Source organism: Pseudophryne corroboree, chromosome 6, assembly GCF_028390025.1.
Source record: "Pseudophryne corroboree isolate aPseCor3 chromosome 6, aPseCor3.hap2, whole genome shotgun sequence".
Lineage (NCBI taxonomy): Eukaryota > Metazoa > Chordata > Amphibia > Anura > Myobatrachidae > Pseudophryne > Pseudophryne corroboree.
The window spans coordinates 533,812,927-533,832,609 of NC_086449.1; the positions used below are offsets into that span (position 1 = coordinate 533,812,927).

At 43.9% G+C, this 19,683-nt stretch overlaps 1 protein-coding gene across 1 annotated transcript in view; it reads right to left on the minus strand.

Annotated features, from left to right (window-relative positions):
- PLXNC1 (plexin C1) overlaps nt 1-19,683 on the minus strand; it is a 241,814-nt gene that overhangs the window by 201,139 nt on the left and 20,992 nt on the right. The window contains exons 4-6 of the mRNA XM_063927616.1: nt 13,746-13,846; nt 11,144-11,258; nt 9,485-9,647 (exon numbers count right to left, since the gene is read on the minus strand). Coding sequence (XP_063783686.1) covers nt 9,485-9,647; nt 11,144-11,258; nt 13,746-13,846 — 379 coding nt within the window. The remainder of the gene's footprint in view (nt 1-9,484; nt 9,648-11,143; nt 11,259-13,745; nt 13,847-19,683) is intronic.

Sequence of the window (19,683 nt, forward strand, 5' to 3'; positions counted from 1 at the left end):
CAATCTGGTAGGCTGATCTTTTCTCCCTGACTGGAGATTCTCTGAGAATAGCCAAGTGTGACTTTATATACAGTAGCTTGCCAAGCTGAAGGTATACAAACTCCACATAGACAGTGCCCTGTGACTCCAGCTTTGTGAGACAGCCAAGCTTGGACTGGCCCACAGGCGTGCAGGGGAAACCACCGGTGGGCCCTACTGCCTGGGGGCCCACCTCCTGCTCTAAGGATCAGGTTCAAAACTGTGCACTTGAATTATACATTATACATGTGTTACCTGATACTGGACTATGGTGTATTTTCTACAGTGCATTGCTGTTATGAATCTGTTATTAATCTGGTACATTATCATGCATGCAGCAGCTGGACTTACTGTATATATTTATGAAGGGGCCCAGACATTGCACTCTCTAATGGTTAGTCAAACCAATGAGGTGGCAGGCCACACCCCCTCTGCAGACTGGCCACACCCCTAACATGGGCCCCTACCACTGCATTCCTCCGGTGGGCCCTACATGCCTTAGTCCGACACTGGAGACATCAATGGGGCACTGTGCCACCATGACACCTCCTTTGTAGTATACCAACACTTTTGTTTTTAAGTTTATGGGGTATATGTAATTAGCGGCGCATCGCGGCAATTTTTTGCCCAATTTTTAATTCGACACAATTCGACCGTCAAATTCCGGCAAGTGGGTGCCGAAATTTACCATATTCAATAAAAAACGGATTCGACAGTCCCGCTGTCGAAAAACGGCCGATTTGACGGATTTTGATCCGATTTTTTAAAAACGGGAAAAAACCCAAAAAAAAAATGGCATGGGGTCCCCCCTCCAAAGCATAACCAGCCTCGGGCTCTTCGAGCCGGTCCTGGTTCTAAAAATCCGGGGGGGGGGGGGGGGAATGACAGGGGATCCCCCGTATTTTTAAAACCAGCACCGGGCTCTGCGCCTGGTGCAAAAAATACGGGGGACAAAAAGAGTAGGGGTCCCCCGTATTTTTTACACAAGCATCGGGCTCCACTAGCTGGACAGATAATGCCACAAACGGGGGTCACTTTTATACAGCGCCCTGCGGCCGTGGCATTAAATATCCAACTAGTCACCCCTGGCCGGGGTACCCTGGGGGAGTGGGGACCCCTTCAAACAAGGGGTCCCCCCCCAGCCACACAAGGGCCAGGGGTGAAGCCCGAGGCTGTCCCCCCCATCCAAGGGCTGCGGATGGGGGGCTGAGAGCCTTGAGAAATTTGAAAGAATATAGTTTTTCCAGTAGTACTACAAGTCCCAGCAAGCCTACCCCGCAAGCTGGTACTTGGAGAACCACAAGTACCAGCATGCGGGAGAAAAACGGGCCCGCTGGTACCTGTAGTTCTACTGGGAAAAAAATACCCAAATAAAAACAGGACACGCACACCGTGATAGTAAAACTTTATTTCACACCTGCCGACACACACATACTTACCTATGTTGACCCACCGACTGCCACGCCCCCCTCGTCACTGAAGAATCCGGGGTACCTGTGAAAAAAATTATACTCACCTCAATCCAGTGTCTGGATCTTTTAAAATAATCCTCGTACTTGGCAAAACAACAAAACGAACACCTGGACCAAACGGACTGAAAGGGGTCCCATGTTTACACATGGGACCCCTTTCCACGAATGCCGGGACCCCACGTGACTGCTGTCACAGAAAGGTCCCTTCAGCCAATCAGGAAGCGCTACTTCGTGGCACTCATCTGATTGGCTGTATGCGCGTCTGCTGTCAGACAGCGCATCGCAAAGCCTCTCCATTATATTCAATGGTGGGAACTTTGCGTCAGCGGTGAGGTCACCAGCGGTCAGCGGCTGACCGCGGGTAACCCCACCGCTACCCGCAAAGTTCCCACCATTGAAACTAATAGAGGGAGCTGTGCGATGCGCTGTCTGACAGCAGACGCGCATACAGCCAATCAGAAGAGTGCCACGAAGTAGCGCTTCCTGATTGGCTGAAGGGACCTTTCTGTGACAGCAGTCACGTGGGGTCCCGGCATTCGTGGAAAGGGGTCCCATGTGTAAACATGGGACCCCTTTCAGTCCGTTTGGTCCGGGTGTTCGTTTTGTTGTTTTGCCAAGTACGAGGATTATAATCTGGACACTGGATTGAGGTGAGTATAATTTTATTCACAGGTACACGTGGATTCTACTGGGACAAGTGGACAGAGGTCGGCGTGTGAACATAGGTAAGTATGTGTGTGTCGACATGTGTGTAATAAAGTTTTACTATCACGGTGTGCGTGTCCTGTTTTTATTTGGGTATTTTTTTCCCAGTAGAACTACAGGTACCAGCGGGCCCGTTTTTCTCCCGCATGCTGGTACTTGTGGTTCTCCAAGTACCAGCTTGCGGGGGAGGCTTGCTGGGACTTGTAGTACTACTGGAAAAAACAATATTCTTTCAAATTGCTCTAGGCTATCAGCCCCCCATCCGCAGCCCTTGGATGGGGGGGACAGCCTCGGGCTTCACCCCTGGCCCTTGGGTGGCTGGGGGGGGGACCCCTTGATTGAAGGGGTCCCCACTCCCCCAGGGTACCCCGGCCAGGGGTGACTAGTTGGGTATTTAATGCCACGGCCGCAGGGCGCTGTATAAAAGTGACCCCCGGCTGTGGCATTATCTGTCCAGCTAGTGGAGCCCGATGCTGGTGTAAAAAATACGGAGGACCCCTACTCTTTTTGTCCCCCGTATTTTTTGCACCAGCACCAGGCGCAGAGCCCGGTGCTGGTTTTAAAAATACGGGGGATCTCCTGTCATTTTTCCCCCCCGGATTTTTAGAACCAGGACCGGCTCGAAGAACCCGAGGCTGGTTATGCTTTGGAGGGGGGACCCCACGCCATTTTTTTTCGGGATTTTACCATTCCATTAAAAAAAAATATATATATATAAATAATACTTGTGCCTCCAAAATAGACAAACCAAGTACCTAATCCCTTCTAATATAAATAGATATGCTATTACCAATAAAAAAAACACCAAAAAAAACATGTTTTAATTTTTTTTTATTAGATTCCCCCACCAAAGTGTGGCTGATTGAAAATGACGAATTTACTGTCTAAAAGCACTGTTGTCGAATTTCCAAACTTCAATTGAATATACTTTTGGCGAATTGCTGCATTTGTACCATTGCAGAAATGTCGAATTTGACAAATGTCGAATTTCAAAAAGTCGAATTTTGAAAGTCCGTTTTTTTGACGGAAAGTACTGAATTGCATTGTCGATTTTTTTTTTGGGCGAAAAAGTCCAGTTTTTCGACAATTTCGGGAATTCGACCGCAATTGCATATACCCCTATATATCTACAACTTATCTTATTCTTTTTTTCCCCATAAATTAAATAATTCTTAGTTATTAAAGCAATGGTCCCTTTCCTCATGGTTGCAAAATATTTCACACACGCACATATAATAAAATGCACTGTGGGCCTAATTCTGAGGCGGCAGTAAAGAAAAAGAAAAAAAAGTACTGTAACTTTACACCTTGGTAAAACCATGCTGTACTCCATGTGGGCAGATGTAACATGTACAGAGAGATTTAGATTTGGGTGGGGAGTGTCCAAACTCAAATCTAAATTGCAGTGTAAAAATAAAGCTGTCTAACATTTGTGGGTTGCATGCAAAAGCAGCCAGTATTTAACCTGCATGCAAAACAATAAATGTATTTGCATCCTGTATGTAAAACAATAAATGTATTTGTATCCTGTATGTAAAACAATAAATGTATTTGCACCCATTGCATTGCAAAATGGTTTGTCCAGATGCAAAGTTACTTGTTCTGTTTTTGCTTTAATCTCAATTAGAATCGGGCGTTCTGTGACTTCTCATAGTTAAATTAAGCCACAAATGTGTCAAACTGGCAACATTTTCACAATGAGATAGCTCTTCCTGTTGCTGTAACCATGTATGTCTGCTGACCACAAGCCAAGATTAATGGCATACAAGTTCCCTTTTTTTAATACAATGAAAACACAATGGGGGTAATTCTGAGTTGATCGCAGCAGCAAGTTTGTTAGCAATTGGGCAAAACCATGTGCACTGCAGGGGGGAGGGGGGGCAGATATAACATTTGCAGAGAGAGTTAGATTTGGGTGGGTTATTTTATTTCTGTGCAGGGTAAATACTGGCTGCTTTATTTTTACACTGCAATTTAGATTTCAGTTTGAATACACCACACCCAAATCTAACTCTCTCTGCACATGTTATATCTGCCTCCCCTGCAGTGCACATGGTTTTGCCCAACTGCTAACAAAATTCCTTCTGCGATCAACTCAGAATTAGGCCCAATGAACAGTCTGAGCAGTATAAATTCCTTTTACAATTCAGTCAATCTAGGTATAGAATACTGATTTTCCTGACCATCTGCAAATACTGATTCTGTTTACGTTTTGCAGTTGATAGATGGCTTCTTCAGGTGTTGTGACATAATTTAATGATTCGCACCCACAGTGAGATTCACCGATTACTGAAAAACATACTGTAGGAGTTCCTCTATCATTTCCCCATTACAGGAGTGTAACTTCATCCCAGCTGACCAGTGCCAAGATAGACACTACCAGGAGCAGGGATTATCTTGGGCCTGATTCTGAGTTGGACGCAATTGAGATGTCAGACACAGAGGAGAAATCTTTCTTTACTGTGCATACGTATACGTCGCATTGCACATGCATCCACAGTCTGTGTGTATATACTGTAGTCCTAGTTGTGATTAAGACGTGCATTCGTAGAAATTTATTGAGAACGTATTGGGCATTCCTCAGGGCCATCTTAACAGCACTGTAGGACCTGGGCAAAGCAATGCACTGGGGCCCCTTCCCACCCAGTCACAGGAACCAATTAAAAATAAATATAACTTGTCCCTCCTGCGGTCCTACGCCATCTCCCCACATGCTTCCATATAGTGAATGCTTGTCAGAATAGTTCCAGCCATCCACCATTCAGCATGTTGACAGCAATTCACTGTCTGGCTGCATGCTCTGACTGTGTGACCACCATTCACCCCTGCTCGAAGGCCCCTAGAATTGTAGGACCCCGGGCAACTGCCAAGTGCGCTTATACATTAAGATGGTCCTGTAATTCCAGGGCAGTGACTGGGAGGTGGCTATGCGGATAGACACAGATGGTTCATCTTATGAACAGGTTATGGGAGTATTGTAGAGGTGTAACTGAAGTGGTCGCAAACTCAAATGCATGATCACTAACAATGGAGACAATATTCTGAAGGAGAATCTGCACCTAGTATATGGCTATTGTAAGTTTTAATGGTACGACTGATGGTTACATCTAAGAATGCTCCAAGTGGTATTTGAGCATCTGAAGATGCTCAAAGTGGGTGTCCCAGTCCTTGCACATTTCACACGCATGCTTGTACACCAGAGAAGGGCGTGTAGCAATATGGATGCTGCATCATCTCAATCAGGCCCATTGCATACTAGAAATAGAGCACATAATGCTGAAGCCGGGGCCTCCATTGTCTCTGGTAGTTCTGCCACTGCCCCATAATGCTCTTTTCAAGAAGCCATCCCTAAACTGTGGAACCGGGTAAGCGTTTCCATACCTGCGGATGCAGTGTGCTAGTAAGCATTATAAATACGGCCGAACAGGTTATAACCAATGACTGGTAATTGCCCACTTAACAACAGAAATAATATGCTTACTCATTTTCAAATCAAGAATATTTGTACTCTTAATCAGTCTACTAAGTAGAGCTATCAACTGGGTGAATTTAAATTGAATTACAGTGACAAAATGCTACAGTGAAGAAGGTAGAGCCAGTCTAGAATGCACCTGACGCTCAAGTTTATCTCAGAGGTTCTTAATGGAGTTAATATCTGGACTCTGAGCTTGCTAGTCTATCTGTGTATCCTGTATACCAGTCCAGTGTCACCCTGGATACATGACAAAGCGCAGCCTACGATGATCCACTCTTTAAACTCACTTAACTCCTTCTGGCAAGCCATTTCATTAGCAAATGATCTAATCATTGCCCCTCTACATGTTTTATGCCTCCACAAACACGTGTCTGCATTTATTTATAATTTTTAACATTTACACCCAGAAAAACAGTACGTGTATGGGATACTAGGTCAGCACACATGAATACAATAAATGCACAAAGCAGACCATTATAGCAAATATGAAAAAATGAGTTAACATAATAATAGTCAGGAGCATAGCATTAAAATCAAATGAAACATAAAGAAACCCTCCCACATAATATAGAAAAAAGTGAGGCAAGAACCCAGAGGCACCATTCAGGTCCCCGCACCACTTAATCAGAAGTACAATGGGTATCGTTGTGGCAAACAGACTCAGCTCCATAATAAAGCATCACCAAAATATAACTATGTCTCCTAACCTAACACGAAACCTAAGCATTTGGTGCCATCAGTGCTGAATAGGGCAGAAGTGTGTCGACCCAACACCCCTAAAGCATGGACTAGACAAACAACCACCACCCCATGTCCCCCTACCCTTTATGATCAAACCCCCAATTTATCACCTAGCTAGTTCCTCAAATACCCCTCCCCAACTATGCTACTAAAACTTGGAGGCAACCAACCTGTAAACCCTAACGGCATGGTGTGTACATCAACTATCCCAAAAGCCATAAAGGAGTGGTGACCCCAGGATAGGATCAATGAGCCAGTGTATAGACTCCCATAGATGGTAGACAGAGCCTTTTAACAAACACAAAGGGTAGTGCAGCTTTACTAATCAAATCAACACCAACAAATATGAAAAATAATATTGAAAATAATATGCAGAGAGGATATAAAAATAATAAAAATAAAACCAACAAACAGAATTAATGATAATGCAAACAATGACAATTAGAGGCATAGCAGAAATTCAGCATAATCCTCTAAAGTGGGTCAGCCCGCCTGGAGGCCTGCAGGACCAGCAACACCAGAACATACCAGGTATAGACACGTAATGCAAGGTTGGTTTGGCAAATATTGTCAAAGGAAGTATCGAGGGAGAAAGCATCAGAAAAACACAAGGGGCATATGCAATGGCGGATATAGACCACGATTCAAGGAACTGCTTAGGAGCATTCCCCTCCACTGTCTCAGGCACAACATCCAGGCATACTACAGCAGAAGATGTAACGTAGGTGTTGCAAATATTGTCAAAGGAGATCTCAAGGGAGAAGTTGTCGGAAAAACACGAGGGGCAATCGCAATGACGGATATCAACCACAATTCCAGGATTTGCTGAGGTGCAGTTTTCTCCATTCTCTCAGGCACAGCATCCAGGCATACTGCAGAGGGTGCCGAATCCAATCAGCTACTGTATAAATCAGCATGGAGCTCCTATACCCCGACTCCAAGATAGCTTGAAGGATTTGTGCCATGAGTCTCACAGGAAAAAGGAGCCAAGGGGAATGCTGAGTTGCGATACACGTTCACACCACCAAAGATAGCAGTAGGGTACAACCGAAGCAAACAGGAGCAGGGCCAGGCATCAGCAGGCACAAAAGCAAACAGGAAACAGGAAGCTACTCACAGAAGGAGCTGGAGAGAAATCAAGATGGCCTTCGAGTGCCGGGACACCGGAGGGGAAGCAGGAGAAGAAGAGGCACAGGGGACAGCCACTAATAGCCATCCAAAGTCTCCCACAGTCATCAGACCTCACAGGGGCAGATAAGACCTCAGGTGTCCACAAGAAGCATCTGGGCAGTCGGACAGCCAGATCCAAGATGGCGCTGTAGTGCGCCCCACACACATGAGCCCAGAGCAGAAGCAGGCTGCAGAGGGAGTCACACAGCCACAAGGAGCCCCAAACCACTCCACAGATACAGTGGAAGTTTAGGCACAGGTACCAAGGGAAAAATGAGTCCACTAACCAGCAACAGGCTAAAGTAGCAGGATTAATAGGCTGGAGAGCTTTAGGATGTATGCCCTATCCCATGCCCATCCAGGCCATTTCCCCCAGGAGAACACCATTTTGCTTGCGCGGTGGGAGGGAGGGTGTCCAATCAATTTGTCCACATAATGTAGAACCACAACCTGTTGGGGACTTTTCCCAGAAATTTCTAAAATTATTCACTGTGGTCAAAGGAAACCCTTTAGAGGAGCAGTAATAAAATGTCTTAGTTTAATATATTGATATTGTTATGTGAATTTTATTTTGGGTGATTTTGTCTTTATAGAAAATTCAAATCACTGAGCTTTTCTTTCCTAAAACAAAATGTGATATTGGTGGGAAACCCAGTCAATGACTTAAAAAGTGGACATGGCTTATTTTAGCAATAAAGAAAACAAAGAATGTCCAACATTATATATACTGTATTAATAAGCATTTTTGTTTTTGTTTCTCAATGCTACTTTAACCCAATTTATTGTTAAGCAAATGGTGTTTTAGTTTCTAACAACTACTTATTCACAACCACTATTGATAAAAATAGATTGTTCATTACTGAGAATAGAGAGTGTCAAATATCCAAGATAGACCTAGCATAAGGTATGCCATCACTGACTAGAAATAAAATACAGATGTGTCCTCTTACATAATTGCTGCTGTCACGTTAAATAACTCTTTTAGTCGAGCCTAGTCGTGAGCATGTTTGCTAAAGCTGGGTATCTTTTTGTGATTTTTTTTTCCGCATTGCTGTGTGAACAAGACCATACTTGCCTACTTTTAAAAAGCATTTCAGGGAGATTGTGAAAGTAACAACTAAAAGCGTGGGCATGTACTGCTACATCGGAGAGGCGTGTTATGAAAATGACTTACATCCAAATGTAAATGAGCCCCAAACTTAGTAATATCTATTTGAAGAAAAGACACTGATGTTTTTCAGGATTTGTTTGTGTATTGTGTTCTACAAGAGGTTCCATATACTGTAAGTGGCCATGAGAAACCTTATTTAAAACGCATGTCGGCATAGGGATCTTTGTGCCTTATAACCAATGCAGGGAAATGGCACTGATGAGCCCATTTGAATGTATTCATCTCTGATCTATTTTTCCCCCCAAGTATGTAACAGCTACATAATGTGAGCAAGGTAAAATCAGGGAGATTGCTGGACTATTCAGGGAGTGAGGGAGATTGCTGCTATTTCAGGGAGTCTCCTGCAGAATGAGGGAGGGTAGGCAACTATGGAACAAGAGGCACAAGCAGACTCTGTTGATTAAAGTGATATGTAGCATGTCTATATTCTGTGTGCAACTGTCGCTGTATCTGTTTACAAAATGCTACCTTACAGTGTTTTCCTGGAAAACATATTTTTGGCTTATAAAGACCCCTGACTTTGGCAGAGTTGGCCGGGAAGTTGGAACTGCCGGTACATTCATTGCAGGCATCTTGCAGTGCATGGCGTATTGAGGCTAGATGTATGAGGACACATCTGTATGTTTTATTCTAAAATGTGATCTAATATAGTTAACGGGTCAAAGCTGCATGACCTGTGCATGTATTTCACATTAAAACATGACTTTTTTTTATTATGTATGAAAGATATACCACTGTCTGACGGTGAATATGCAGAAAATTCACAGGAACAGTCCATGGATGATGATGTGTTCTGCGAACAAAGTGTTTCACTTGTTTCTGTATTTTTAATTACACAATCCCAAGCTGCATTTTTGCCAAGTAATGAAGGATGCTTCCTAATGGTTATTCTGACCTAAAATAATGAGATGAATATAAAGTTTTGTTAAATAAAATTGTTAATTTTACAATTTTTTGTATCTGTTTGGCCTTCTTTCTACACAGAAGAGGTATGTACAGTAGTGATAATTTTAGCCTCTGCATTGGACAAAAAGGACAAAGATATACATTTTGAATACCACATAAAAGTTCTATCCAGACAAAATTAATGATTTAAATGAATAGTGTACAATACTACTATTTCATTTATATTGAAGATGAATAAAGATACATTTTGTGAACTTTTTTGTTTGAATGGAGGATCTCCTAAGAGCTGTCACTTAGGACTGTTAGGTACAGAAACAGGCCCACACATTTAAAACAGATACAGAATGCAGATCATTATCAAGTGCTTTAAAAAGACATAGACTCAGTTAAAAGACCTTGGAGGCAATTCTATTCTCATCGATGTGCAGTTCCAGTGACCAGTTGGGTACATCACTGAGGAAACTGAGCACCAACATGGCAAACTGTACTATGGGATTGGGTTGGGCTGACCGGCGGTCCAACGCTGGGATCCCAGTACTTAGGTGGCCAGCTTGTGTGGGGGGGGGGGTGAGCACATCGAAGCCCCTTGTGGGCTCGCTGCGCTCTCCATGCAGCGAACTTGCTATGCTCGCCATAGGGTTTATTCCCACTGTATGGGTGTCGTGGACACCCACGAGTGGGAATAGTCCCTGCTGGTTGGCATGTCGACCTGCGGGCTGTTAACTGTTCAGGATCCCGTCATGGGCGATGAAAGGGAAAATGTGTGATGTTGGTGGCCATAAGATGCAGGCACTGTGTTCGTTTCACCAGCACTTCGAGGATCTGATTATTAGTTAGTCGATAAGTGAAATAACTTTGCAACAAAAATAGCAGGGTAACTGAAACATGAGTGGGTTAGACATAAGGCTACTCTCTATCTGAAGGATAGGGACTAATAGGGACTTTGGTTGCCAGAGTTTAAAAATGCACAGACCAGATGGATCTATTCCAATTCCTTGTTAGTTTCTAATGCATGGAAACATACATTGAATATGCTGGATAACTGCAGTTACTTTAATGATAAGAGAAAGAGGAAAATAAGATGGGTGTGGAGTATCTTTCTACCCTTTAAAGATAATTCATAGAGTATTATCCAGATATCTGTTGAACATGGGTGGTCTTCAGAATGCCGCCAGCCGAGATCCCGGCGACCAGCATAACGGTGCTGGGATCCCGACCGCTGGCATGCCGACACATATTCTCCCTCTTGGGGGTTCACGACCCCCCTAAAGGGATAAAAAAAAATAGCGTGGCAAGCGAGCAAGGGGCTCATTAGCGCTCGCCCAGCTGTCGGTATGTCGACGGTCATGATCACGGCGCCGGCATGCTGGCCCCTGGCCGCTAATACTACACCCGTTGAAAATGCCTTTGTTTTTTATATTATTTGTTACAGACATAATCAGTTTATGCAAACAACTTTACTTAATACATAAATAGATGGTGAACCTTTCTCTGATCTGCAGGAAACACGTGAATTCCCAGACATTTGTCATATTCCTCAGAAATTCCAATCCAGTTCCCTAGTGCAGGGAATGCTTCACACTCTGTATTCATGGTGCACCTGTTAATTTAATATCCAATAGTAAACTGCAATCATATGTTAATCAGAAACAAGATTATTTTCCTCGTTAACTATTAACATTAATTAGATTACATCTGTCCAGTAGCAATGATAATGAACAACCCTATAATGTATGTATCCTCTTCCTCATCATCATAAAGGTTATGATTCAGAGGCACCACAAATTGCATTGCACTGTACAGAGGGATACAGATATGACATATTGAGGAAACAGTTTCAGCAGGAAAATCAGTGCATGGGTGCAATTAAAGACATACATGAAAATGACAGTGGTCAATATAAAAATGAATGGATGCAATTCAACCAAATCGCATGCCAGACAGGAAATTCAGAATAAGACATATAAGACATGTGTGACAGGCATGCACATTTCCTTAACAAAATGTGTAAAGAAGGCCACATATATTTTCATATATATAAATAGCAGAGGTGGACTAAGGCCATCATTAATACCCCTTTCAGACTGACAAAAAATTCCCGGGTTATTGCACATGAACGCGCATCAACCTGGGAATTTGCTCAGTGTGAAAGGGTACAGGAACTATATCCAGGGTTGAATCCAGGATCGTCCCGGGATACGCGCAGTGTAAACGGGTATGCCGGGTCAAGGCGACCCAGCACCCGTTCTCTGCATGGGAGGAAGCGGTGCTTGGAGATGATTATCTCCAAGCACAGCCTCCGGTTACATCAGCGGTGACGTCACCAATCCGGCAATATGCCGGGTCGGGCCGCAAGTCTGAAGGGGTCTCAAGCCGGGTCGCACCTGGGAAGCACCCGCATACACATTCCCGGATGCGACCCGGCTACTGTCAGTGTGAAAGGGCTATAAGCTTCAGTTGGTGTTTTGCTAAAATCGCAGACGGACGCTTTACGGCTCTTTGCGCATGCACTGGTTCGGCAGCGCACATGCGCGGGCATTCACAATGCGGTAGAATCTTGGAAGGTTGTGGGGCGGCATTCAGGTTCTTGTTCTATTACTGTCACTGACAAGATGTAAAATGCGTCAAACTCTAATTCAGACTCATAATGCTGTATTCATTTTATAAAAACCTAACCTGGCAAAAACAAATAGTTTTTTTTTAACCATAAACGGTAGATAATTTTTTTTAAATTGACAGAAAGATATTGTTGTTTAAAATGAAGTCAATAATATATATTTGAAAACATATTTTAATATTTTAATTAAGAAAATACACATTAGAGGTTCTAGCACTCCTAGTTCCATAGTGCCACATTGTGACATTAGCACCAGCTCCCCCCAGTGGCAATATATTCTAAAGTGGCCATAGAACCCCTAGTGGATGTAACTCTAACCCCCAGTGGTATCAGATCCCCCATGGCACTGCCGCCCACACCTCTAGTATCGATAAGTCTCTAGTGAAGATCTCACTTCCAGACCCACACCAGTGGCCATGAATTCAGGTAGTGACACAGGCCCCTGTGGCAATAAATCCCTTTAAGGCATCCACATCCCCTTGAGGCAATAGCTCACACTCTGAGTCTATAAATCCCCTCCCCCAATGGCATTTACCCCTTCCTCTCATGCAGACTGTGTGTGTAGGGAGGGTTATTGGGTTATCATCAGTACCCCAGCTGATCTCTGCACTCAGAGGCCGGATGTATTAAAATACATCGCTGCCCCTCGCCACCTACCGCAGCGATGCTAATCACATATGTACTAACATATGCAATTAACATCGCAATGCGGTGACAGAGACCCCTGCGATACCTGTGAGAAGGATTGCGGGAGGTCTCTGTTGGGTTCGTCACTTCCCAGCCCCGGGAGGTGACGTTTACTGGGAGTCCCTGGGCTCATCCTTCTCCTTCCTGCAGCTGGAAGGACAAATGACTTTGCTGCGGGGAAGAAGGAGGCGGGGGATCGTACTGCTGCACCAGGAGCCTGCCAGGAGAGAGGTGAGGGGGTTTGGCGGGTGCGGCACTGTACGCAGGTGCAGCGCACGGCGGGTGTGAAAAAAGGCCATATGGTATCGCCATAAAAATATGGCGATACCCTTGACGGCGAAAACCCTGCAGCCGGGTCTTAGTACATATGAAAATGCGGTAAAACCTCAGAAAACGGGGGTTTTACCGCATTTTCCCTTTAGTACATCCCATCAGAGTGCCTGACTTTTTACCGAGTTTCATAGGGAAAAAAAAAGTGAAGGAAGGAAGGAAATGATGATGCTCTCAGCTCTCCCTAGTTTCACTACAGTAAGCAAAGAAAACTGTTGACAGATATATGAAAGCGAGATGTTTATGGACTTTGAAACTGCAATAATTCTAACTCTATAATCTATTGGGTGTATTGGGCTATCCCAGATGCAATAAATTACAGAGAATTCCAATTAGAGACCTTTTATTTATTAGAAGTCTATAAAACTTTTGATTTATACATTGGATGGTCTTCTTCAGATTACACCATATTTTTTAATATGGGAAGCATTAGAAAGATTACTGTGAACTAACCTTTTCTTTGACTGGCACCATCCGCAGTGTGGATCATTCATAGATAAACATTCATTGCAAGATGTATGTTGATCACACGTCGCAATTTTCAGCCTTTTCATCTAGGTAAATAAGTCATAATTCCATTATACTACTATAAAAGGTACTTAAAATATTTTGCTAATGAAGAGTGTACACTCTGCCTCTTGAAGAAGCCGCCTGGGGTGCGGAGAAACGCATTGAGGGTACAGAGAGAAGGGGTCGCCAATACCTCTATTGCCCACAAGAACAAGACTTTGTCCTCACAGCAGCTGACTACAGCATTTGCCGGCAATTGCTCATATCTAATGAGACTGCACCACTCACTTTCCTCTACTACACTGGGAACGCCTTATACCCTGCCCTGCCGAGCACTACTCCGTTTGTGCTGGGGGTGCAGAACGGCGAACTGGTGCATTTACATTGTGCCGGACGGTGGAGAGCGGCTCCCTGCTTGATTGCGCCGCTGACGGACTGTGCCACTGACGGACTTTGCCGCTGACGGATGTCTCACCTGTGCACAGGGTGATATAGAGCGGCGCCATACAACACATGAGGTGCAGCAAGGACAATTCTATACATACTGTGAGTAGCAGTTATCATACAACTTCATATTTCTGCACCGTTTATACATCCAGTGGACCTTTAAGTTGATGAACTTTTTCCAGCTGTGATTGAACCCGTATTATTTGAGGACACTTATATGGACGGCCGTGTAAGATTCTTTGTGCTTATATCGTGGGCAATTATTTAAACAGAGATAAAATCAAACAGAGAGTCATTCCCATTCAAGGTTTTGCGACTGCCTTCTAGTGCTTACAATTAGTGTATATCATTGCTTATTTTACAGGTTTCAGATACCTCAGTTTTATATGATTACTATGCTGTGGTCTTACCAATTTTAAATTGTTATATGTTTTTAGTTTGTCTAATAAACTGTTTTATTAATTTTTGTGTACATCATTGGCATTAAGCGCAGACCTGGTAATTTTCTGCATTTGTTTTGTTGCTTGAGGAGGCTGGCTACCTCCTCACCAGGTGGCAGCTAATCCCAGGGTGTAAACACACACAGTTCTGCTCAGCGCCATCAAAACCTTTTTTTCTTCTGTCTGCATACCCCATAGTGTGTCTATATATATATATACACACACACACACACACACACACACACATACATACATACATACATACATACATACATATAAACACAGAAATGGTAGGACTGGCCCATTCTTATATGAAATATACTGCTCCGGTGCCCTCTGGAATGAATGGCCACAAAAAAGAAGAAAAACAGCGGCACTCAAAGAACTTAAGTAGCTTTGAAAGTGTATTAAACACACATCAAATCAGACACCAACGTTTCGGGGCCACAGCGCCCCTTTGTCTAGGTGAAGTGACAGTGATAACAAACAAAATGTGCCTTTAATACCTTAAGAGAATCCCGCCAGAGTGACCCGCCGCCAGAGATTCGCTTCCCCTGTCTCCAGACGCGGCGCCTTCCTAACGCGTCATGGGAGCCGTGCGACTGGTTGTCTAGGAAAGCTGAGACGCTGCCCGGCGTACCCATCTCGCGCTGGAATGTAAAAAAGAAGAAATAAAGTGAGAGTGCTCACTAGTACAGCCCCTGAGCCACCAATAGTCAGAACCGCACCAACATGAGAATACATTGTTAACTTAGAAGGATTATAGCATATAGAGGCATTGCAGGCATGAATATTACAATAACGAACAGATGAGATAGATGAGCAGTGTTAGCTCTACCTCAACTGCTGTCCGGGGACAATCACAGCTGGGAATCCCGTAGCCAGTGTCAGATCACCCTCCTTGCGTAACAAGAAGGGCTGCTGTAACAGTGTATAAAAAAATATGTGCACTAATGAGTGACTGAATATTTTGCATGTAACAATGTGGATGACGGAATGGCCTTTAGTCCTAGAAGACTGTCAATCTTTAGAACAATAGTATCTGTCAGCTGCAATATAGTGGCATGGTTCACCAACAAAAATGCATGTGACAATAATGGTGAACAAACGTGCAAAGGTAAGTGAAGACCGATCCATTACTGGTCTCAGTACAATGCGGTTGATTTCAATGGGGATAATTGCTGTTGTGCGTCCTAACAAATAAATATGTGTGGTGAGTGTCCATTCCTGAAGAGTGCCTACCAAAATATCTAATGTCGGACAAGAAGTGGACGATGGGTGCTCAAAAATGTCTTAGGTAAAACCTATACAAAGTGTAAAACTATAAAAATGTAATGAAAGAAAAAAAAGGTATTAGAAATGTACATGATTAATGGAAGGACCAATTATATCAGTAAAATATAAACATGGTGTGTTGGCGACAGTCTGTGCACACTCAGGGTGTCCCTAGCTGCCATATCTCCTGGGACGAGGCGAGGGAGCAAACGACTAATCTATTGGAGTAAAACCGGCCTGTAATATCACATTCTATGCTATCGTGGAGGCTAAGATCTGGTCTACCATATATACTGAAAGGAAAAACTAAAATCCAGGATTAAGGGCCTTGACTAACTGACATGCATTTCTTGCTCAGTAAGTCAATCGGTTCCATAATTTGCATCTTGTGAGTGGTGTCGAAGAGTTGGCTTTAGATAATGTAATAACTAGGCTCTGTTCAAGCTTTCTCTGCTGTCTCAGATGGCCACCAAATCACAGAAACAGGTTCCAAGGCACAGTTTCATTGAGGCCTCCTGGGTTGATGGTCCCTAGTCCGAAGTTCCATCTTGCTTCGGTCCTGAGGAGTTTACCTTCCCTGTCTCTGCCCCTAAGGTCCTTGGGGACATGGTCTATGTCCGACATTAGATATTTTGGTAGGCACTCTTCAGGATTGGACACTCACCGCACACATTTACTTGTTAGGACGCACAACAGCAATTATCCCCAATGAAATCATCGCATTGTACTGAGACCAGTAATGGATCGGTCTTCACTTACCTTTGCACGTTTGTTCACCATTATTGTCACATGCATTTTGGTTGGTGACAGATACTTTGTTCTAAAGACTGACGGTCATCCAGGACTAGAGGCCATTCCGTCATCCACATTGTTACATGCAAAATATTCAGTCACTCATTAGTGCACATATTTTTTTATACACTGTTACAGCAGCCCTTCTTGTTACGCAAGGAGGGTGGTCTGACACTGGCTACGGGATTCCCAGCTGTGATTGTCCCCGGACAGCAGCTGAGGTAGAGCTAACACTGCTCATCTATCTCATCTGTTCATTATTGTAATATTCATGCCTGCAATGCCTCTATATGCTACAATCCTTCTAAGTTAACAATGTATTCTCGTGTTGGTGCGGTTCTGACTATTGGTGGCTCAGGGGCTGTACTAGTGAGCACAGTCACTTTATTTCTTCATTCTTCCTTTTTACATTCCAGCACGAGATGGGTATGCCGGGCAGCATCTCAGCTTTCCTAGACAACCAGCCGCACGGCTCCCATGACGCGTTAGGAAGGCGCGGCGTTTGGAGACAGGGGAAGCGAATCTCCAGAGGCGGGACACACTAGCGGGCTTCTCTAAGGTATTTAAGGCACATTTTGTTTGTTATCACTGTTACTTCACCCAGACAATTGGGCGCTGCGGCCCCGAAATGTTGGTGTCTGATTTGATGCGAGTTTAATACACTTTCCAAGCTACTTAAGTTCTCTGAGTGCCGCTATTTCTCTCTCTCTCTCTCTCTCTCTCTCTATATATATATATATATATATATATATATCACAACAGAGGAGGCACTCCCGGACTCAGTGTTTAGTGAGACAAATCCGTGCTTTACTTCAACGTTTTGGGGTGCTTCCCCCCGTCATCAGGACACGTGTGTCCTGATGACAGGGGGAAGTACCCCGAAACATTAAAGTAAAGCACGGATTTGCTTCACTAAAGACTGAGTCCGGGAGTGCCTCCTCTGTTGTGATATTGATCATAGGGGGTTTGCTAACCCTTAGGAGTGCACCCTGGCAAGTTATTCATTGCTGTCATAGGAGTGGCAGTTTGTGGATTGTGTGTGTGTGTGTGTATATATATATATATATATATATATATAGGCATCAGTGCAATGTGCAGTGGGTGTTTGGGAGTTTTAAATGCTTCCTGTTTTCAGTGATGAGTTCCTGCTGGATCTGGACATCTACCAACAGGGTAAAAGATAAGATGTAGAAATACAGATGGAGCCCTCCTCATCTATGCCTTTAATAGGATTAACTGAGCCAGGGCAGTCGGACTTAATCCCCTGCTGTAATGATTTAGGGATATATTCAATTGCAAAGGATCCGACAAGGGCTATTCAATGACCATCTCAATCCGACTTTAAAAAAAAGTTGGATTGCGATGAGGGAGCTCAGAGGACAACAGGGGGGAGACGGGTGAGAGCCGTGGGGAGACGAGGGAAAGCAGCGCTACAGCAGCATTGTAGGAGGATGTGGCACTGCCACCAGACCTCACGGCAGCATTCACCCAGCTCCAGCAAGCGAGACCTCGCTTGCTGGAGCCGGGTGGACGCTGCCATGAGCAGCGGCTGTGCCACATCCTCCTACATAAGCTGTGTTGTAGCTTCTGCTCTCCCCCATCTCCCCGCAGCTCTCCCCCGTCTCCCCCCTTTTGTCCTCTGAGCTCCCTCATCTCAATCCAACTTTTTTTTAAAGTCGGATCGAGATGGTCGGAAACAGGGCCAAAACCTGTCGGATTTGGGCCCGTTTCCGACACAAGCACTTCCGCTGATACATGTGCTTTCCGACAAGTCAAATTCCCTGACTTGTCGAATAAAAAAGCCGGAGATTGAATAGGTCGGAACCCCTTCCGACCTGAAAAAGTCGAAAACTGCCATCTTTCCGACAAGACGGTAGTTTTGACTTCAATTGAATATAACCCTTAATCCCCTGCTGTATTGTTCTCTCTGTATTGTATTGCAGCTGAGAACAATATATGAAAGGCTTATGCTAATAAGCCTTGGTGCACCTAGGCACAGCAGAGAAGGCTAGATGAGCGAGGCTCCATCTATATGACAGGACACATGGCGGTGTCACACCAACATGAAAGCATGCACATAATATGACAAGGACACACAGCGGTGATCCATCTTTAAACATAAGAGTCTATGTGGATAGGTTATTATACCAATGGATACACGGTGATGTCAGTGATAGTGACATGAGATTATAAATTATAGATCAAGTCAATAATTTTAAAGAAAGCATCCCAGTCTGAATTCCCCATTAAGGCCACCTGGGTACCAAGTTTTTAGTTTATATGTATCCATTGCAGTTCTCTCTCTGTAATAAGATCCTACTGCGGTCACCTTCTCTCTGAAGGGAAGGTATTTGATCCATTATGCAACATTTCAGATAATTAATGGTGTGGTGTGCTTCATATCAGCAGTACTGCTTAAACTTTTCTTGATCGAGTAACGATGTTGGCTCACCCTTTCCTTTAGCATTCTGTTGGTTTTATCTTCATAGAGTAGGTTGCAAGGACATTTAAGGACATATACCACAAATCTACTGTTACAGTCTAGTCTTTGTTTGATGGTGTATCTATGATTGTCCAGTGGGTTGATAAAATGGATCCCTAACTAAAGAAATTGGCAATTTGGACACCCAGCGCATTTGAAAACCTCTGGCTTAATAATCAGCCAATTGGAGGTTCTGTTGTTTTTTCACTTGAAAAAGTCTGTGACCACCAAGAGCTCTTTGAGGCTGTGTCCCCGCTTGTATGCAAATCTGGTGCAGTTGGCAGTATTTTTTGCCAACACCGGATCACAGGATATCAAGCGCCAATGTTCAAGAATTTTCTGACAAATGAAGTCTGAGGCTATGGTGAACATACTGCAAATGTTGAATTTATAAATTTTTGTGCAAGCAGATAGATCTTTTTTTATGGAGTTCCTCCCCTTTGAT